The sequence below is a fragment of the Protopterus annectens genome, chromosome 5.part1 (genome assembly GCF_019279795.1).
Source record: "Protopterus annectens isolate FY-2018-M chromosome 5.part1, PAN1.0, whole genome shotgun sequence".
NCBI classification, from domain to species: Eukaryota; Metazoa; Chordata; order Ceratodontiformes; family Protopteridae; genus Protopterus; species Protopterus annectens.
The window spans coordinates 316,966,538-316,989,768 of NC_056736.1; the positions used below are offsets into that span (position 1 = coordinate 316,966,538).

At 38.4% G+C, this 23,231-nt stretch overlaps 1 protein-coding gene across 3 annotated transcripts in view; it reads left to right on the forward strand.

The window, feature by feature from the left end:
- The window catches only part of ABCC4 (ATP binding cassette subfamily C member 4), a 2,616,332-nt gene that overhangs the window by 1,977,021 nt on the left and 616,080 nt on the right, over positions 1 to 23,231 (forward strand). For all 3 annotated transcript variants that reach the window (XM_044072995.1, XM_044072997.1, XM_044072996.1), the window contains 2 exons: positions 11,252 to 11,402; positions 20,008 to 20,127. In XM_044072995.1, the coding sequence (XP_043928930.1) occupies positions 11,252 to 11,402; positions 20,008 to 20,127 (271 nt within the window). The remainder of the gene's footprint in view (positions 1 to 11,251; positions 11,403 to 20,007; positions 20,128 to 23,231) is intronic.

Consider the following 23,231-nt stretch of genomic DNA (forward strand, 5'->3'; position numbering starts at 1 on the left):
GTACAGATTAAAAGCATAGAAAGAATGACAAAAGTATAAAACACCGTAATATCTCAAAAAGTTCAGAATACTCTGCAACCACACTAAAAAGCAAATAAATGAAGACAAAAAAAATGTATGTACTGTAACAACTTTCAGAAAAATATAAATCACAACCCCAAGAAATTCTGGTCAGCCATTAAAGAAATCTTATATCTCAGCCAAATATTTAACCCTAGCCTCTCTCCCAATAAATTCACTCAAAACTGCAATAGAATTCACCTCTTATTTCATACATAGTATAGCGTCCCTAACCAAGGATTCCCCATCATCTAATCCTAGCCCTGTCCAACAGCCACATGTCACCACATCCACTTTCACTTTCAAATTTGTGCCCACATAATGTATAAAACTTCTCTTAAATAAACTGAAACCATTCCCTATTTCAGCGGATGACCTTCCAAGTGAGTACCTTAAAACAGCAGCCAATAGCATTGCCTATCTTGGCTCAGTCCTTATAAATAAGTCAGTCCAGGAATACCACATTCCATCTCTCTGGAAAAAAATCAGACATTATCCTTCTACACAAAAGAGGAAATTCAACAGACATTACTAACTTTTAGCATATAGCAATCTTATCCCCCCACTCCAAAATACTTGTAGAAATGTATTAAAAAATAATTGCTAAACTATCTCCTGCAAGAAGAGCATCTGTGTCCCACGCAATATGACTTCCGTCCCTTTTATAGTACTAAAACTGCACTTGTAACCTTTATCGACACTGTCACTTAAGTGAGAGATAACATCAGACTAGATTCCTCCTTATTTCTAGGCTTGTCTAAAGGACAGAATAAGACTAGACTAGACTTGTCTAGAGGCAAAGACACCTCCTTTGGGAGGAATGTCACAGCTACTTTACAGCACAAGGACACCAAGTATTTGATTGGTTAGAGTTAAGACACAGCAAGACTCTTCATGTTAAACTTGCTTACATTGTACAGTGACAGGATTTTCAGTGAAAATGTTCGATAGTTGAGCCTTGTGGCAGAGCTTCTACAGTATCAGAGTCAGGGGTGGATGAAGTGACTAAAGGCTCTGAAAATAAAGAAAAGAGGGAAAACTCTACTGAAGTGTAATTTTATATGGAGGCATTAAAGTTAATACTTATTCCTAGAGATGGCAGTACAACCATGGTGAGTCAGAGCAAGAGAATATGGGATACTGAAACAGTAAAGAAATGGAAAGAAAGTTTATGAATGTAAGATCAAAATAGGTTTAGCAGGAGGTATACTGATAGAGAAACCACACTAATAGAGTGTATAGAACTGTATATGACCCTAGCCCTGAGTAGCATCTGGCCTTCACCAAGAATGATACCACAGTACAAGGATAAGATGATCAACTTCAACAATTGGCTAAACTTCTGGTGTCATTCAAAGGGGATCCAGTATCTGTCTGCCTGGGACGACATGCTTGACAGACCACGATGCTTCACCAGAGATGGCCTGCACCTGTCACCCCTGGGATTCAGGATATTGGCCAAGGCTCTTGCCGCCCCCATTGTGCATTTTTTAGGCAAGGCTCGAAAAACAAACCCACCACCATAAGAACTACAGGTGACAAAAAAAATGAGGGCAGTGCTGCTCAATGCTAGGAGTCTAAACCTCAAAATGCACTCACTCGAGGCACTCCTCAAAATGGAGAACATTGATATCTGTGCAGTGACTGAGACCTGGTTCAAGGCTCCTGAGAGCACTCCAGCACAACCAGGCTATAATTCATACCACACGTTTCGGCCACAAAACTCAGACTGAAACACGAAGGGCGGAGGTGTGTCCATCTTCATCAAGGACATCCACACCTCCAGGCTAGTTGCAAAACACGATGTCTCTGAAGTCATCCAAGTGCAACTAACCCTGGGCAAAAATGCATTCCAAATTGTAGCTTGTTATAGATCCCACACGATGACCCAGGGCCCTCACTCCTCGTTCCTGGGGACATTGGAAAAAATGAGGGTCCAACCAAATACCATAGTAATGGGCTATTTCAACTACCCTAACATAAACTGGGAAAACTACTCCTGTATTAATCCCCTTGCTCAACGATTCCTGGAATTTATAAACTCTAATGCCCTGGATCAACTTGTCAACACCCCCAACAGGGGCAACAATATTCTGGACCTGATCATTACCAACATGGGTGGCCGGTGCTCATTGCCCGATATTAACTCCTCACTTGTTAGATCAGACCATAAACTAATCACCCTAAATATCCACATCCCGACCCCACCCCCACACAAGGAAACCATCGTAAAAAATTTCTCCAAAGTGAACTTCAAGCTACTCAAAACTGAGGTGGCTAACTTCGCAATGCCCCCGCAGATGGATAATACAGTCAATACAGCCACGACTGCTGAATCATACACAAATACACTCTACAAGCACCTGCATGAGTGCATGGATCGTGCTATCCCCACAAAACCAAGACGCTAGCTTCCAAAAAAAAAGGAAGCCAATCTGGTGGTCCCCTGCCATTAGCAAACTCTACAGCAGAAGGAAGAAACTGTTGCAAAAGAGAGTAAAAACCCAGGTATGGAGGAACTCACTGACGGGCCTCAGTAAGAAACTAAGATCTCTCATTAAATCCTCCAAAGCTAATTTTGAAAGTATAAAATTGCCACGGACACCAAAGATCTTTAGCTATGTCAAGAATCTCCATGGCAACACCCCAATCTACACAGAGCTACAACAGAAATGCGCAAAATATACAGAGCCAACTGATATTGCCAACATCTTGGCAGATAGGTTCAGTGCAAACTTTACACCCCCCTCACCCCCCAAAGGGCCTATAACTATAGCAGATGGTTGTAGAGCCCCATCTTTCACAAACATGCAGGTAAAAAGGGCACTCTCTAAAGCCAAAAACACAGCATCCATGGGACCGGACAACATCCCAGGCTGCGTCTTACACTAACTCCAAAATGAACTAGCCCCTCACCTAAACTCCATGTTCAGTCACAGCTTCACCACAGGCTATGTGCCCACAGAATGGCGCACAGCAATGGTTATCCCACTCCACAAAGGAGGAACCACCACGGACCCCGCGAACTATCGACCTATTAGCCTGACAAGCCTGGTCTGCAAGGCCATGGAACATATCATCCTGGAACTCATAAACAAAGGCATTGGTAACCTCCAAACTTTGGATGCTACCCAATTCGGATTTGTGAAAGGTAGATCATGTGTCCTAAACCTGATAGACTTCTTTGAAACAGTTACCAAGGCCATTTGTGAGGGCAAGGTGGTTCACACAGCCTACCTGGACCTCACTAAAGCCTTTGACACTATCCCCCATGCAGGAATCCTAGATAAACTCATCAACCTTAACATAAACCCTTACGTCACGAGATGGGTGGCCAACTGGCTCCTAGACAGAACCCACACAGTGAGTGTTGCAGACTCCAGATCAGACTCCAAACCAGTGACAAGTGGAGTACCCCAGGGTTCAGTCTTGGACCTTTCCTGTTCGGTATATACTTCTCCGAAGTGCAAGTGAACACCAAGGGTCTATGGCTAACCAAGCTCGCAGATGACTGCAAACTGGGTGCCATTATTGATTCCCTTGCTGATGTTGACATCCTGAAAAAGGGCCTCATTGAGACAGACACTTGGTGTCAAAATTATGACCTCAAGCTAAATGCCAAAAAGTGCATTGTTATCCCCTTTGGTAAAAACATGGTACCCATGAATTACCAAATAGGGGGAAGTTCACTTAACACAGAAAGTGTGATAAGCAACCTTGGGACCCAAGTGGATAGTAACCGCTCCTTCGATAACCACATTGCCACAGTGATCAGAAAATCTTTCTACGTGGCCCACCTAATCACGAAAGGAAGTCATCATCCCCCTCTACACATCACTTATCAGACCCCTCATTGAATACAATGCCCCATTTGGGATGTACCTCACAAGACACCTACAACAACTGGAGAGGCCCCAAAAGTACCTCAAACAGTTAGCCTATGCTGACTGACTCAAGAAACTCCAACACTACTCAGTTGCAAATTGCTTACTCTGAGGAGACCTCTGTCTAACATACACAGCCATATCAGACCCGGAATTAATGGACATGCTCCACTTAAAGAAATCCCAATCTCCCTGAGCTACATGCTCTAGGGACCTAAACCTCACCACAACAATAAGTAGGACATGCAGGAGGTATAGATTCTTGTCCCAGAGACTTCCCATGCTCTGGAACAAAATTCCCATCTACATCAAGCAGAGCTCATCATTAGCACTCTTCAAGAAAAACCTTGATAAGTGGATGGGTGATAGGAAATTCACCCCTGGGATTATGTCTGGGGCTTTGCTTGATAGAGGAGCAGGAATTTAACACTACATGGGTGGCAAAAGCCAATACACTGTTGGCTAGGCTTGCTTTGGCCCTCAGGCCGATAGCCTAGTACCTAACTATGAACCTATATAGCAAATTATCAGAAAACAGTACTACACTGATAAGCCCAGTATAACACCATCACTTAGTAAACATTCATTGGATTTACCAGTATGCCATAAGATTGTTATACATACCATAACACTGTAATATGAATGAATAAATAAAAAGCAGTATACGTGTGTGAATGTGTTATATATACATATATATATAAATTGTGTGTGCGTATGTTATGTATACATATATAAAATGTGTGTGTGTATGTATATATATATATATATATATGTGTGTGTGTGTGTGTGTGTGTGTGTGTGTACATATATGACAAATATACAAATATGTACATCCCTATGAAGAACTGAACAAAATGAATAATAGAACCAAACAAATATATACCTTATATATAGTTACATCGGGAGTCCCGCAGTTTGTCAGACTGGAGTCCCTTTTTGTACACTGAGAAGCCTACGTTGATGGTGCATTCCATTGAAAGATTGCAGCATAAGTGAGGGAGAATGGAGAGTGCATACCTTTCCCTTATATTGCTACTGTACATCGCTGACTGTTGAGCTCAGATGTCAGTAGGATAAGATAATTTGTTCTTTTCTCTGCTATGTTATCTCAGTTTGAATATGGTTATATTTGCAGGGAGTGTGGAGGTTGCAGGAAGGCAGCCACCCCCTGCAAAAATGCTTATTTTTTTTATGTCATTTCTTTTATATATTTGGTTTTGATATATTGAATCTTGATCATAATTTTCATCAATGATTTAATATAAATGCTTTGTGAATATGTGTGTATACAAGGATCAATGTCTGTTACAGTAAAGACCATTGCATATGCAGATTTAGGAGTGCAGACCTTTTCCTATCACCCTGTTAAAAAGAAAAGAAATAGGAGCCCTCCTCATATTATCTTTAAGGGAGAAGAACATTTTATACATCCCAGTCACAGTCCCCTCAGTTTATACAACCAGATGGTTTAGACAATTCCTCTCAATTATTTGGATCTCTGTCCCCAAACATCCCCTTTTCTGGCCAACTATAAAAGTGTATTCTGCTAAAAGACATTATACACAGTTAATAAACTTTCCAAAATCCAAAACCAGACATCTACCTATGCTTACATGTGTGATACCAAACATAACTTAAATATTGTCTTACCCACCTAGTTTTGCAGTCTGCTTTAGGATCCAGTGCAGTATTGTCTGCTGGTGTATTTTCCTTTAGCAGGAGATTGAGCTTGATGGAAAATTTGGCAGAGAGCTTTGTGTGTGTGTGTGTCTTTCGGCTTAGGGGTCGCCACAACAGAACTCCGGTCTGCTAATGATTGCAGTAGATTTTTACGTGCTGGCTTGCCGGGCCTAACGCACAACCTTCAATGAAGGAACATTTGGCAGAGAGCTTTACACATCAAAAATACAGTCACAAACTATTTACTATGTTATGGTCAGTAGCAATATTTCTATTTTATCACAGATTCAGGATACTTTCTCTGAGTTGCCACGCTCTTAAAAAGAAGAGTCTCAACAGCTGGCAAAAAGCACAGATAAAAAAATGCACTTGCTGTGTAGCGATCACATGATTCTGTAGATGCCGTGTCCAGGACTACATAATTTATATTTGGAAAACAATTACTTCCTAATTCTTGTTCCCCAAAATGAAGCTTTGACACTGTGACACAAAACTAAACAAACAACTACGTGAAATAAAGAATGAAGAGTTTAAAGCAAAATGGAGCCTCGATATTTCACTTGAAAGTAATGTTTATTGAAGCTCTTTTCATTCAGTTGTATCACTTGAACTTCTTCAGATAAAATAAACATAGTCAAACTTCCCTTTTAAATACCCCTCCTTTTTCCATCATGAGACCATTACAGAACTTTGTTTAAAAAAATAATTCTTACCAACAGCTCTATTATATTTAAATAAACTTATTACTTACAGAAAACAGGAGTGGTCATGGGGTCACCATGTGGGGCAAGTTTTGCCAATTTGGTAATGGCCCACTGGGAACACGAATATATTTTTGGTAACAGGAGAACAGCAGATCAGATTTTCTTATTTACTCATTACCTGGATGTAATTTTTATGATAATTAAGGGGGATATTATAGCAGCAACTGAATTGGTCAATTATTTTAATAACACGACCGAGTTCTTGCAGTTTACCTTTAGTTTTCAAAACCAGGTGATTTTTTATTTAGATGTTGAAACTTAGTAAAAAAGTTGGAGAGAGAAAATACACCACCAAGATTTTCAGGAAAAGAACGTACTCTTAGCAGTTTTTTGCACTTTTCAAGTGCACATCCCCACTACCAGAAAAAATCAGTAGTCAAAGGGCAGCTAGTGAAAGCTGCAAGGATGGTATCCACTAGCATAGATTTTGATCACGCGTGTTATAATTTGAGACAAATGTTCTTGAAAAGAGCTTATCCAGCCCCTTTATTAGATGAGCTAATAGAAGAAATGAAAACAAAAAGAATTAATGGTTTTTATAAACCTTTTTTGAATGGGGACCTTATATATGAAAACACACAAACTGGGAGAGTAGTGGAGAACGTAGTTGTAGAAACAAGTATTAACTACAGTATTGGATTTGTTGTCACTTTTAATTTAGAAGCTCTTAATATTAAACAAATTCTAAATAAGAATTGGAATTTGCTAATGGAGGATAGGGAAGTACTGGAAAAAGTAGGGATGTGACCAAAAATTATTTATAAGAGGGGTATGAACTTGAAACCTTACTAGAAAGTAAAAAAACATTGAGGTGTAACAATCCGGGTATGCATAAGTGTGGCAGTTGTTCCTACTGTAAGTACATAGAAGATGGACACAGTGTGGTGATTAATGGAAGAACTTTGAAATGTAATAACAAATATAATTGCAACTTTAAAATGGTGATCTACCTTGCAAAATGCCAACAGTGCCCTTTATTCTATACTGGAAAAACAGAATGTAAATTAAAAGAGCAAATTTATGAACATTTATACAGTATCAGCAGGAACAAAGTAGAGAATGCATTGGCTAAACATACAACTATAAACTCCAGTCACACCTTTAAATTTCGAGTAATAGACCAGGTAACAATAGATCCCAGGGGTGGACCCGTAACAGTAATTTTAGAACAATTGGAACTGTTGTGCCAAGTACATTTTTCCTGGACACTGATATGTGCTCTACCTACTGTTTGTTAAAACTAAAAAATCTAAAAAGGTAGAGTATAAACAGTGAATGTGTTCAAAGCAAACAAATATGTGTATAAGCACTTGTATTTTAACATAATGTTTCTTAGCAATGCTTTTAATAAGTTTTTTTAAACAAAGTTTTGGAATGGTCACATGACAGGGAAAAGGAGGGGTATTTAAAAGGGAAGTTTGACTATGTTCATTTTATCTGAAGAAGTTCAAGTGATACAACTGGACAAAAAGCGCTTCAATAAACGTTACTTTCAAGTGGAATACCGAGGCACCGTTTTGCTTTAAACTCCTCATTCTTTATTTTAAGCTTTTACACTGTGTTTTATATTAAGACCTATGTTGGTACACTTTCCTTACTGACATCATTCTGTGGCTGGGACCCACTGACAAGTACTGCAGAGTTCCACAGAGCTATTGCACTCTCTTGTTTTATGCAACAGCAAAGAGAACAGTTACAGATACAAGTGAGAATTTGTGGTGCCTAGGGTGGACAGTTCTGCTCTGATGCAAATAGCTGAAGACCATAGCAGCCATGAAGTCACACCAATCCATGCAGAGATCATTGAGGCTATAAAGATGAATGCCTGCTCAAGTGAGTTATTACTATTGACAGTTATTGCTAAGAGAATTGAGTAAAACTACTGAACTAGTAAGTATTTCAAAAGTGTAGAAGTCTGACAACATGGTTATTACAGAGACCTATTTTGGTTCTGATTGACCACTAATAATCCTGCTGGCTAATCATGACTCTGTGTTCACAATCAGTGGAGGTGTTTATATGTTAATAATGTTATTAATTCCAGGATTCTTGTTAACTATAATCATTGTTACGTGTGTCAGTCATCTTGTGCCAATGTACCTGTAATGTACTGGATTCTGTAAAAGTCTCAATGTGACCCAATAACACTCTTCTCTGTTTATGTCTTTGTTGGTGATGCCATAAAAGGTAACTGTCACATTCTGACAGGAGATTTGAATTTCCCCCAGATTAATTGGGAGCTGAAATAGTCCTCTAGGGTGGCTGATGAACCATTTTAGACACTATGATTACTTTGGAATATAATCAAAATATCAGCCCCCTACTCAAGGAACCAGTGTCTTGGAGGTAGCTCTTGCCCATCTGGAGATAAAGGTTCTAAACTTTGGTTACATCTGCTCCTGTAAACTTTAACAACCATGGCATCTTAATTTTGAGAGCCATTTCATGTATATAAGATAAAATGGCAGACTATAATTAAGTTGTCATAGCGCTTCAGAATCAATTTGATGAAGAACCATGTTAGTCGACTGTGGCCTGCCAAGCATAGTATGTTGTTCGCACTGAATTTGTCATGTTTGCTCTTTGTGAAAATGCACAGCCACTGTGTGCATGCCACAGCCTATAGTTGTGGACCAGATGTTGCTGATTTGCCTGTGCTTCAGTGTTTTTTTGGGGGGGGCTCTTGTCTGGCTGGCACATGCATTTTGATGTTCTGCTTCTCTGTCCTCCACAGATGACATTATGACTTCTGTGCCAGTGGTGTATCAGCCTGAACCTAATGCAGCCATACCTTGATGCACACTCTTGCTTGTTGCAGTGTCATGTTGTGTAACAGGAGAAGGGTTATGTCAGCCGACAAGTTGTGGCAAGAATGTACTACAGTGCCCCAGCAGCCATATCAAGGTAATGAAAGCATGCCTTCATCAGGCCAAATGCTTGTTTAATGATGTTGCATGTCTCCACATATCCTGCATTATATATTGGAGTTTAGTGACATACTCTGCATTATGTGTGAGTGTCATAAAGGCTCAAATGGGTATATTCAGCATCATGTGCAACACACAACAGACATATGTTCAGGAGGTTCGCAGGATTTAAGATAAGTACACAAAACTTGTGCATAACTGGCCCAGTCACTTTAAAATATTTGATATTGGTTGGTGGTGCAACCCTAACCTCCCGCAAAAAAAAAAAAAAAAATGTGTATATAACACGGACATACACACACAAAAATATTTTTTCTTCTTGTTTAGGAAGGTGAAATTCTTTTATTTTCAAAATAAAGTGAGAGTATAGTTTACTCTGAAAAATCTTATGTTTTAGTAAGAAATGTAACCCTTCAGACATATGTAGTTTTAGTGGAAACTGTTGTGGTCTACAAGTGCCTCCTACTGACTGATTCTCTCTCTCTCTCTCTCTCTCTCTTTCTCTCTCTCTCTCTCTCTCTCTCTCTCAAACCAAGGCAGGGCATTGGTTGGTTTGTCTGAGCACACTTGAAGGTATTGATGATCCAACAGAATCCAGGTAAGACAGCACTTTAACATACAGGATGTATGCTTTCAGTTCTGGTTTTGCCTGAAGAAGGTGCCTATGTTACACAGGGTGAGGAGGAACCTGCAATAGCTAAGCAATCATTATCCTAATAGGATGCAAACAGCATTATCTTTTTCTACTAGGCAGCTAACTAATGACTGGAAAATGAAGCAAGTCCACTAGGAATGCACTGCTTCTACTGCCTGTTTCAAGAATATCTGTATTTTGGACATTTGTGCCTTGACACTTTTCAGTGGTTTCTTGAATGCTTGATGAAGGCATGAACTTCTGATTCTAAGAGTTATGTCTTTGTTACCTCACGCTGTAGAGCTCAACTTTTTGAGCCTTTGCCACTTATACAGTGTTGTTTAACTTTAGTGTTTAGGATTCTTTCCACTAGTCACCATAGCAGAGGGTTTTCTGTGTCATAGCAAATATTATTGAGAAGGCTATCAGTGGTGGGTGCTTATCATCTCCACCCCCAAAGTTTCCCTGTGATAGATGACAGTGTCATTCAGTATCTGTGGATGGATTTTCCCTTAAATTTTGCAAGCATACTGTTTTGTATTGCTAGTGTGCATGCAGCAGGAGATGAACATATTCCAGTTTTGTCCCAAGGTAGAGGATATAAGAATAAGAAACCTCAGGAAATGACCACAAGAGATGGCCTACCATTTGATATGTTGAGTGTATAACTCATACTTCCAGTTTTCTTTACATCATTTATTCTGTACTATAAAACTTACTTTCTTCTCCATAAGCCTTGTTCTTATGTTAAAACACCTGAACTTTCTGCGTCTTTCTATGAAAGAAAGAACCATTTATAACATGGGAAGATGGATACGTACAGGTAGTACTAGAGCGTTAACAATCAGTGCATCCTGACAAATTCAACGTCTGTTAACATGACTACGGGTTATGGCTCATGAACTTGGCTTAGTTTTCACTTACACTTGAATCAACAAGTCTGTTTAATCAAATAGGTATTAAGGAAAATTTTACGGGGGGGGGGGGTAAAACCTTCACCCATATGAAGGAGACCTGACCCCTTTCAGATCATAAACTAATAGAACTCTTTCTTAGGATACAACACCTTAAAACAAGGAAGAAAAAAATATTCAGCCTTTTATCTGTTCTATTAAATGGGCTTCATTACTCAGGTCCTCATGAAAGACAAGTCAGACTCATAAATCAATAACCCTTTTTATGCTGTGTTGCTGTTATCATCCTTTTAAAGCCTTGTATTTCAAATTTGATTAATTTATAATTATAAAATTAAGCTCCTGAAGGCAGACTGATAAATAATGCTCATGTCTTTCTTTGTTTCAGACATTCCTTCAGATTCTGGGAGTGGTAGCTGTAGCAGTGGCAGTTATTCCTTGGATTCTTATTCCTATTACACCACTTTTTATCATATTTGTTTTTCTGCGGCGATATTTCCTTGACACATCAAGAGACATTAAACGGTTAGAATCAACAAGTAAGTTCTTCCCTTTTGGTTAATCAGCCTTGTGAAGTTCCATATGTATTTTCTGATTATCCATATCAGCTGGTTTAAAACCTTCCATTTGCCCTGAATTAAAAGGAAAAGTTTGGGAAACATCCTTTGGGATGTTGCTTATTGGGATGAGTATAGCACACAGCGGAATGAGTGCAGCATTTTGATTTTGAATGGATAAGTGTTACTCGAATAACAGTACCACTGGTGTCTTGAATTTTGATAAAAACATGTGCATGAGTTTGCTAGCATTTGGTAGTTGTGAAATGACTTAATACATTACTTATTGGCAAAAAGCTGCCAGCAACAATCTGAATGATGGAGCATTCTCCCTGTTTCAACAAATTATCCACATGTATTTTTTTTACAGCTAATAGCATCACAGTCTGTAAATACTAAATTAGAAGTTTGTTCAGGTGTGAAATTTTCATCAGAACTAAATATTTTCATCTATGTTATCTTATATTTAAAACAAGTCTAGATGTATCTAACCTGAGTCATACAAGCTCTAACTCTCTTTAATATTCTTTTCCTTCACATTAACAAATGGTGCCCTAAATTCCCGCTTAAAGGAACTAAGCCTTATTCAGTAGATAAATAAAACATGCTGGCATAATAGGTTCATATCCCAGTGTATCAGTCACCTCTGGAGCAAACTTCGTCAGCATGTCAAGTGCAGCCTCCAAGTGTCAACCTAGATAACTGGATGGGCTGCTTCAAATTCTTTGCTGGTCAGCCTTGTCTTGCCGACAGAATTTTTGAATAATGTTTTTTTCTCTAGGCTTGTAATGGTCTGCATACTGATTGCCTAGTACTTACCTATGAACTTATGAGAATTCACAGACTCAAACTACTCATTTTCTTTGTGATGGCACAGTATAATTACAGGAGAATACTGACAGGAATCTGTTTTCATGCTTTGCTTTCTTATCTGTGCTTGGACAGAGCCTTGTAGCTCTTTCATTAATATTGGGGAAATAGTTGCAAAAATAATTAGCTGCTGATGTTTCCACAGTATGACAAGCAAAGGCTGAAATTTCAGTAAAAGTGCATGAATATCTCTTCTCCTTTGCTACCTTAGGAAACTTCATTGTGAGTTTTAAGTGTTTTAGTTCTTCCTTAGAAAGCTACAGTGTAAATGTTTTAATTCCCCCTTAGTAAGCTGCAGTATGAATGCCTTTCCCTGGGATTCATTATTGCCTACACTAAGTATACATTATTCTGAGTAGGCAGACAACACAAGCATTAACTTGCACCTTCCGCTTCATAATTTTAGTTTTCCTATTGATTTTCTTCCAGCCTTAAATATCGAAGGGAATTCATAAAGATTATCACAAAGTATAGACTACATGTACACTTAGTGTAATCTTTCTGAGTGACTATAAAGCACAAAAAATGTGGTAGGGATGTTCTTGAATACAGATTGTATACACTTAGTGTAGGCATTAATGAATCTGGCCCCTTTTTTTTTGCACTTGGAAACAATGAACCCATTGCGCTTGGATAGATATTGTGGCTCATCTGCCAGCTTTGGCACCTGAATTATTTTCTTTTTTTCTCTTTTACTTTCTGTTAAAAATATTCCATCATGAATCATGTTAGGAAGATAGGACCATCTCCACCTTCCCTGCCCTCTCCAAAATTCTTGAAAACCTAATCTACTTAAAGATCCTAGACTATAGTAATATATAATACCTCACTGTGGCCCATTCAAACAGGCATTTATTATAGTTGATGATTCATTCTATTTAAACTGACTTTATATTGAAGGATTTAGTAGACGTTCATTGTTGTGATTTACAGATTACTTTGGTGGCAGAACTGCTCAAGTTACATTTTAATCAACCACTTCAGATACAGTTGCTCTCCCCTCTGGTGTGTCTCAATGTTCATAAGTCTTTGGATTTGTTTTATTAACATCTTGCCTATCTTCTTAATTCTTCCAGATGTAACACTTTATGCAGAGGACTGTGCCTTATTAAAACGTGGTTGCACCTTTCAGTCTTCTAATCTAACCTACAAACAAACATCTCAAACATCTCACACCTTGCAAATGGTATGCTAAAAATTGTACTAAGCACTAACAAAATTCTGTCAACTGGCTTTAATGCATTGCAGTATCTACCCATTTTGACCATCTGTGTCTCTGTTTTTCCTTGTTTTCTGTTATTATCTCTTCCATCGCTGCTATCAAGTATTTTCTGTAGGCACACTGTTGTACTCATCATACACGTCAAATGTTTCTGTTTATTTATTTTCTTGCCAGCCCAAGACTGCTTACACAATATCCCCACTTTTGACAGCAGATGCTATGGCCTCTATAAACAAAAATATTCTGAACCTCCCCACCCCAAATTGTTTCCCACCCTTATGATGGATCCTAGCCACTAGTGCTGATCTTCAAATCACACTTAACAAGACTTAATGTTTTGTCTCACCTTCATGTAGATGTGATCACTATAGTCCTTCATTATCTAACATTAGCTATGAGAACAGTTGTGCTCTTCCCTTACACTAACCTCTTTTGCCTTCTTGTTTTATAAGGAAGCATTTTTTGTCCTAAAAATTTACTTTCTCCATGCATTAAAATGTAGTCCTTCAGTTTTCATTCAACATTTCTTTCTTCATACAAATTTCTCACAATTCAAATGTGTTAGGGAATATATCTCAAGCCTGTTATTGATCACATTAGGCTGCTTCTTATGTCCTTTATAAGTGACATCTGGTTCACTTAGGATACCTTCGGTCCTTTTGTTACAAGTTCCTCTTTCTTCCTGTCTCCATTCCTTTTGTTACAAGTTTCCTCTTTGGTCCTGTCTCCATGTGTTGCTGCTTTACTGTCCCTTCTTAAGGCATGATCTTTGGTTTGATGAGGTATTCCCATCCCATGCATATTAAAGCAAGTTGCCAAGGACTGCGTGTAAACCTTAATTTCTTACTAGAACTACATATTCACACAGGGTTGAAAAAAGTAGTAACACATATTATAAATCCATTCAGATTAAATCAGTTTGCCAAGACTGTGGGCGATCTGTGAGCCTGAGAGTCTTTCAGAGCTACCTGCCCACACATATCTGAAGAAGGTAGCAGCTCACCTTACTTAGAATTAAGGCGTGTTACTAAAAAGCAGCAGCACAGGATGCAAGCCTCTGAGTTTTGCAGAATTTCCTACCAAAAGACAACCGATGAGAGTAGGAAGTGTTATTAAATAGGAGCTTTCACCTAGTGCCATATTGAAGCAGGCCACTAAGAGTAAGGACATTATGTGAGCCTGTGCAGCATTCAAAACTGACTGTGCACATAGACATGAAGAGGGCAGCTCATACTAATCAAGGACTCCTGCTAAACATGTACAAGATTCACAGAAGCAACATTTTTTAATAATGCTTTAAGTATTCGTGTTAACCACAGCCATATAGTTCCACCCGCTCCCAAAAAAATCCTTATGCACTCATCCAACTGTTTCAACTGTTCTCTGAGTTTTCTTATCCATTCAGTTCCTCAGGGCCCTTGTCCTCAAGTCTAGTTGTGGAATTTGTCATTATTGTTATGCATGATATGAGTTATTTTTTTCATTCCTATCATCCACTTAAAGTTTTCTCTCTTTAGGTGGTGGTCTCAGTTATATTACACACATAGCCACTATTGAATCACATTCCTCTGACCATCTCCAGAAATTTCTGTCTTCATGCATATAACAGTGACAAGGTACTCAGTGGGATAAATTACTAACAGGAATTAATTCTGACTCATTTCCTACAGGAGATGTAACAAAATGATTTATACTAATGTTCATATTGTGCTGTTCGGTTTAAGGATACTTTTCTAAATGTTGTTGTTATTAATGGAGGTATTTAAGTGCTGCAGAGAAATTGTTGCAAGTTTTATAATACCAAACCTAAAACTGACATTTATTACCACATCTTGATAATATACCACTGCAATTACATCACAAACTTCTGCCCTTTGCACAGGAAGCAACAACAACAAAGATATATGGAGACAGTTTTAGCTGAAATCTGCTTAGTAATGCCTGTGCTAAATGGGGTGATGACCCTTACCCATAATTAAACTACTGTGCTCTGTGGAGCTACCTCAACACTAGATGTATCAAATACATAGTTTTACAGCAAATATTGCATCAACATTCAAGCCAATGAAAGGATTAAAAGTGATCAGCATCACAGCTTGATGTCGGTGCTATAAAAGGGCAGAATTGCAAGTATAGCTCATAACCCTACACCTTCACATAGAAGCCATTTATAAAACTACCCTTAAAACATGGATACAAATGTTTCCATTTAATGCTCAAGGTTTTCTGTATTTTGTAAAGATTGCACAGACATAGCCTCAGCGTTATTCAAGTAACTTGATGTACAAGACTGAATCATCTGTAGAGTTAGTCATATAAAATGCAAGGTGCAAATTTGGATGGATTACTACTTAATCATTACAGAAATAAATGTGAATGACCCTTCACGATACTGAGATCCCCTAAAAGAGCTTCTTAGAAATCATGGAGAATGCAGTGTAGTCTGTTTTCAATTATGTCCCATCAGGAAATAGCTTCTTCTTTTTAAAAGTACTTTTCACTATCAAGTTATTCTTGAACCTATCATCTGAACAAGCGTTTAGTAAAGAATTTACAGATAGCATTAGACCTGTTTTCTACCACAAGTGAGTTACCACTGCATAAGACACATACTAGATTGGTTGAAAACCTATGGCACAGTTTTGGTGGACAGGCTTTCACAGAGCTGGAACTTACCAAGTTTAATAAAGTTTAAATATATTAATGTATCAATGTTTTATTTGCAAATTTTCCAAGAAGTTGATCAGCATGTAAAGAAAACTGCTGAAGAATATGCTGGGCGTCAATATAACAGCTGTTTCACTTACTGAAATTCAAGCAGAATTCCATGCTTACTGAACTGTTAGCTGTGTATAAAGGTGCCCAAAAATATTTTAAAACAATTATAGCTTAATAAGCCTCGTATCAACCACCACACACAGTCCTATATAAATGACCTAATAGAAAATGCCCAGTTTTATAGAAAATCTTTGCGACTGACATTAGTATACCCATAGATGTCTTCAGCAAACCATCTTACGTAAGTACTGTTAATTGTTTAACAAACTACAAAAGAGCAGCCACTGGCTGCTGTGTATCTGCATTTAAACAAGCATTTTGAATCCGTGCTGCTTACACTAATTGCAGAAGTATAGGGGCAGTATGTGTGATGGATAAGTGGACTGACTCCTGGCCAAAAGAGTAAACAGTAGAAGGTGATATGGTATAAAAAGTAATAAGTGACGTCACAAGTAGATATGAAAAAGTGCAACAAATATTGTTATACTTAATAGTTCACATGAGTTTCAGAGTAAGGGAAAGTTTTTTTACAGGAGGTACCAGAACAGAGATGGAAGTACATGAAGCTCTGATAAATAGTACATATAGGAGGCTGGCATAATTAGAAATGTAAGGGCAGGTCTTTAGTGTGCCAGATCCTTTAAAAAAATAACTCTACACAGAAAAAGAAAGGGGGGTTCCAAGTGGAACATAGCACAGTGAAATATCCTTTAATAAGCAACTTAGAGCTTGCTGTAATAAAACAATGAAAACTAATATATTGCAGTAAGGCAGAAGTGACATATAGAATGATACTCCAGCATACAACTATAGACGACTCATCCAGGAATTACATCAAACCATCCCGTGCTGTTTTGTTGTTGTTTTGAAATTTCCTGTGTAACTGGTAAGAGAAGATTTATTACTTTTTAAGCTTTATGTATTTTTATTTTTTATTATTTTTTTAAGAGAAGGTTTGCTTTATATTTTTTCATCTCTAATTTGAACTGTTTGGTTGAAAAAAAAAAGAGAACAAGTGTAGGCAAAGAGATTCTAGCTCTCCCAAGGGGCCTAGCTAGTTGTAATGTGAGTTGTAGCTGTGAGCAGAAGTGAGTACAAGCTATTGTGCACATTTATGTGTCATGTAAATAATGTGTAGCATCTTTGTGGGACTTGTGTGACTGGCACTGCTGGTCGGAATTACAGCTTCATGAAGTACATCCCTTTGTTCAAGGTTAGCTCAGTGTGCTTAATGTAATAATTGTTTGTATATTGGCTACATGATTTCCTCATACAGTTTGACTTACTCATTTTAATATCTGTGAAATCTGTTCATTATTCATTTAGATATTTTTCTTTTAAAGTCTTTTTTCTTGCCACTGAGAATGGAGTCTTTAAATGAGTATGCCAATTTTCTGAAGCATTAGTATCCAGCCCAATGTAAGTAACATGTTATAAAATTGGAAACTTGTATTCCTTGTGTCAAAAGTTTGATAATTTGCTTATTATTATTGTTAGGAAATTAAGACTTGCTGAACATGATTGAACTTTTGCAGTTGGCACAGCTTGGAAAACTGGTATATATATATATATTAACGACTGGCCTGATGATATGAACAATATTAGGCAAAGTACCAAAGTGCCCTCTGCTAATAAAGCTTAATCAGCCTCTGTTAAACTTGATTGTACAGATTACATCTTTGGGATTCATGATGCAAATATACAGTAATCCAGTAATCTGAGAATTCAGAGGATGTAGCAGAGAATAAAAAAGGGATGAGTTCACAACAAATAGTCAGGGAGAAGATCTGATTAATTTAAGTACGATAAGAGAAGATTTACTAAACAAAGGGATGCATGCTACTTTGATATGTAATACCCAAATTACAGGAAATAAAATGACAACATTTTCAGTTTACTGTAAGTGGCATAATTGTTCAAACAGATATGTTAGAAAAAAAAGCAAAGGGCAGGCTAAAAAGAAGAATGTTAAATTGAACTTGGTATGATTAAAGAACATTGCTGTATTAAAAAAATGAAAGCGGAAAAAGCTTGAAGTTCACGGCATTTAGGCTGTGAAGTACAAACACCGCTAGATGGGAATTGTATGCTTGCAAATAGTGTAGATGGTGAAAACAGTGAGACTACTAAGACTAATGGGGTGAAGAGTGCTCTTTTGCAACAACTGAAAGAAAAGACATACTGGATGAGAGTAAAAAGATTCTTCAGATTAGGTCAGAAATGACCCACGTGCCATGATGCTCACATTTACAAAGAAGGTAAGAAATATCAAATAGTGTTATGCTGCCAGGAGCAAAACTACATGATGAAAGCAGCACCTTAAGAGTCCTACATTAAGGAAGTGTGGAGCTGTTTTTATTCATACTGGATAACATTTGCTCATCTTTAAGTACTCACTGATCTTCAGTAGGAAATTTTACAGTCCTCTTAAATGGCATAGCTTGTACCTATGTTTGGAAGTGTGTTTCACAAATCACATATGAAAATGATAGTCTGGACTGCATGGATGTGTCCATAGATTGTAGATATGTCTACTTTCTTGGTGTGGAAAGTAATGGAAAAAGTTATTTTGGAGAAATTGTCAGAAACAGAAAGCTTGGCACTTGAAACCATACATCAGTGCACAGGTGTGTGTTATTTGATCTGTAACATATTTAATCAAATAGGAAAACAGTGACACAACTGAACCATGACACGTTTTATTGAAAACACAAATGGCTGAAACACATTTGATAGAAAAACATGTAAGGCTACAGAAATTATTGCTGATGTGGTTTTGGATCATAAGAATCCCAATCCAGATTATTGTTCTGCACTGTTCTACCTTCATCTCTAAAAGTTTGTGCATCTGCAGTGTTTGAGTATGTGATGAGCTCTGTTCTCTCCATGGTTGTGTGACCGTGGAGTTAGTGTATATTAATAAAGGGGGTTTACCCTCCTGCAGGGAAAAAAAAGCTTTTGCGGTATATTTAGTGTAAATGAAATTTCCTAATAAATGTGTTTTGGATCAGTTGTGTCAGTGATTTGTTTTTAATGAAATATGTTTTAGATCAAATGAAACTTACTTCAACATGTATATATATATATATATATATATATATATATATATATATATATATATATATATCTATATATATACCTCTAACATGATGCTCTATTATAATATAGTAGCAACTATAAGTGAAATATGTGCTGTGATGTATTTTATGTAGACATAGCTTCAGTCTTTGAAAGGATCCTATACAAACACTGAGCAGTGAATTAGAATTAGGTATTACTATAATCTTAAAAAGATGGATAGCTGCATGGATTACATATAGGGCATAGCAAATATCATATAGCAACTGTACAGGTGAAATTCTAGGTTACAGTTAGGGTATCCTTCATGGCTCTGTCCTGGACCCATACTTTTGTAGGTTGTATCATTCTAATTTATCCTTTTCAGGTGAGGTATTCTAAAGTCTGTTTGCAGATGATTTGAAAAATTAGAAAACTGATTACATCTGTTAAAGATAGGACATATCTTCAAAATAACTTGACTAAATTGACGTTTTGGATGCAGAAGACTAATGTGCTAATAAATATATACAAAATAATTTAAGTTAATGGGTAGCTGAGGTGATTTTTTTTTCATTTAAAAATCTGTTATTGTTTTTGAGAAACTTGATTACAGATTTATTGATTGTCATGGCATTTCCTTGTTAATTTGTATTCTAGCGCGAAGTCCTGTTTTTTCCCACTTGTCAGCATCCCTTCAAGGACTTTGGACAATCCGAGCCTTTAAAGCTGAGGAGAGATTTCAAGAAATATTTGATGCTCATCAAGATCTCCACTCAGGTCTGTATTCAAATGTTTCAAAAATAATTGTCGGAAGTAATAACTGTACACAGATGTAACTATATGAATAATAAATTATTGTATTTTCTCCTTGTTAAGAATAACACATCTGTGAGTGTTGCATCACATGCCTGCTCACAGCATACTATGAGAACAGTGATCATTTACTAATGTTGCCACTTGTTAGTAATACACAGCATGCTCATTTAGGTTTAACTGTCTTAATGGATTCTATTTTCTCAGTAATGTTTTTCGCAAGTTTTTTTCTGTTAATATTATTATTATTATTATTATTAGGCAGCCGCGGTGGTGCAGTGGTTAACATTGCCACTTCACAGCAAACTGCTCTCCGGTTCAATCCATAGCTGGGGTGCCTTCTGTGCGGAGTCTGCATGTCCTCTCTGTGGTTACGTGGGTTTCCTCCTGGTGCTCCGGTTTCCTCCCACATCCCAAAGACATGCTGTAGGTGGATTGGATACTCAAAATTAGCCCTAGGCGTGAGTGCGTGCATGTGTGTGCCTTCTGTGGAAGGTTGGGCACCGGGCTGGCAACTCGACACCATAAAACTCCCCTGCCAATCATTAGTGGACAGGTAATCCGCTGTGGCGACCCCTAACTGGGAAAAGCCGGAAGAAGAAGACGATTATTATTATTATTATTGAATTAAGCTTATTGCAAATCCAGTATAACATGGTAGTTTTTAAAATACCGGTGCATGTTGTCAAAATTTTATAGATCGCATTCAACAAAAATAATTTGTACTATATTTATGTCCTAGCCCTGACTGACCAGTTAAGTGTTAAAATAAAAGGAGATTTTTTTTTTAATTTGACTAGAGGTTGTTATGGCCTTACATGGACAAATACTTGCTGAAGTGACATATGATAAAACATTTGTAAACCCCACCCCAAATATTACTACCTCCAATTTAAGAGGCATATCTATAAACTTACTTGACATCCTCCACTTATGAACAACACATCACTCTTCATCACCTATACTTAACCTGTGCCATGCCATTGATGGGGTCAGGATTCACTTCTAATAGGTAGGGTTCATACTAGGCTAACTGCCCTTGCGAGCCATTTTAAGCCTAGCCAGTTATCCCCTGTGAGATTCAAACCCTGTACCTTGTGTTTGTAAGGCAAACCCTGTACCTTGTGTTTGTAAGGCAAACACCTTAACCATTAGGCCACCCTCCCAACCCCTATCCCAATCCCTAGTTGCTTTGCACTTGTCTGCCCACCTTAGATAGGAAATTGTCAGAACATTGTCACAAATTGCATCCTCCATTATCTGACCTCCCTTTAACTACCTTACTGCTATCGCTACATTTCTCCCCTTTCTGGCATCTTCCTGTCGCTCTCATTCTAGACCCTCTTCCCTAACTGACCCTGAACCATATCCATCAAAATCTGATATTGTCCTTTACATTCTTCCTCACGAATTTGACTAGGATCCAGTCCTCTGATCTAGCATAGCCTTATACACAAGACTTGGGTCCGAATCTTGAGCTCCTCCCTCTACCAACAATGCTCTATTCCATCCTCAACTCCTCAGATCTTGTTTGCTGCTATCGTGTCTGGATGCAGATCTGGTCTCGGGTTGTGAAAGTGAAATTTTTGTCTTTATATCATTGCTAACTTTGGATTATTCCTTTACATTTTATCAGTTTATCTAGTGTAGTTATTGTTTTTCATCTCTTCTCCTCCTTTGCATGATTTTTAGAAGTTTACTAGCACTTCAAGTGTTTACAGTGTTTGAACCAATTTGCTAACATTAGGTAGAGTGTCTAGCTGTTATGCTAGTGATTTTTAGAGCCTGTTTTTTTTTTTGGTAGGCCATGTCTGAAAAACACTCTGGTTTTAAGAGATGCACGTCTTGTGGGCATAAGATCCCCAGTTCTGATGCCCACAAGAAGTGTGTCTACTGTCTGGGGCCTGAGCATCTGGGGTCAGCCTGTGACATATGTTCATCTTTTAAGCCCAGGGCCATCTTTGATCGCTGCAGTAAAGTAAGACTCAAGGGCTTACTTCCAGCCTCTTCATCTTCTTCACCTGCAGCTCAAACCTCCTTTAAATCACACCATGGCTCCGCAGAATCCAAAAAGTGAGCATTACAGAAGTTGCCGAGGGCTTCATTCGAGCCTGCTTGAAAACTTGCAGAGACTTCGGATCCAACCTTTTTGGATCTGAATACAGTGTTACCTACTTCAAAACTTGCAAAGACTCCGGATCCAACCTCTTCGGATCTGAATACAGTGCCACCTACTTCAGATCCACAGCCCTCTTCAGATCTGACAGGAGTGATAACCATCACTAACTCTCATGTACCATCCATCTCCTGCTCAGATTCCATACCTTTCAATCTGGATGGCTAGGCACCAGTCTCCAGAATTAGTTTTGAAGCTGGTTTCTCCAACTTTGCTCTTGAAGTTGTTTGAAACCCCTAGAAAGCATTCCAGGCCTGCATCCGTGGCATCATCTATATCCTCTAGGAGCTTGACTGAGGCAGTTATGGACAGGATGATGTGGAGATTCCTCAGGGCGCAAATTCAGATAAGGGTCCTGAAATGCCACCCCGTCTCGGATCCATGAGTGCACCTGACCAACCAATACTGTCTCTTTCTCTGATCAGACCTGTAGTCTTGGAGTCTCAGAATCCAAGATCCCCGAGAGGGTTCGCGTCTGATCTGAGGAAGCTCCCTTCCTCGACTCCTGCAGTTTCCCTGACTGTTTCTGCTCTGATGCCATTGGATCAGGGCAGATCTCAGAGGTTGGCGCTGGTTCTGTGGGGTTGGGTTTGGCTCCTTCTTTATCAGATCTATCCCTTCCCCTGGGTGCCTTGCCTGTTGACAGCTTGGGTCCAATTCTCTTCAGAGGACTCATTTCCTGGGTTGGCCCTGACCTCTTGTCTTCAGCTGCCTCACCTCCAAGGAGGGGAGGGAGAGGCATCTCCAGGTGTGTCTACCTTCCAGGTAGTAGAAGGGGCCTTTCTCTTTTCATAGAGAGCCATCCTGTCATATCTTGGGTCCTACCCCTTGCCCCTCATTGGATCTGAACTCTGAGCCCATCATTTTTACTCCTCAGGGTTGGCAAACTCTG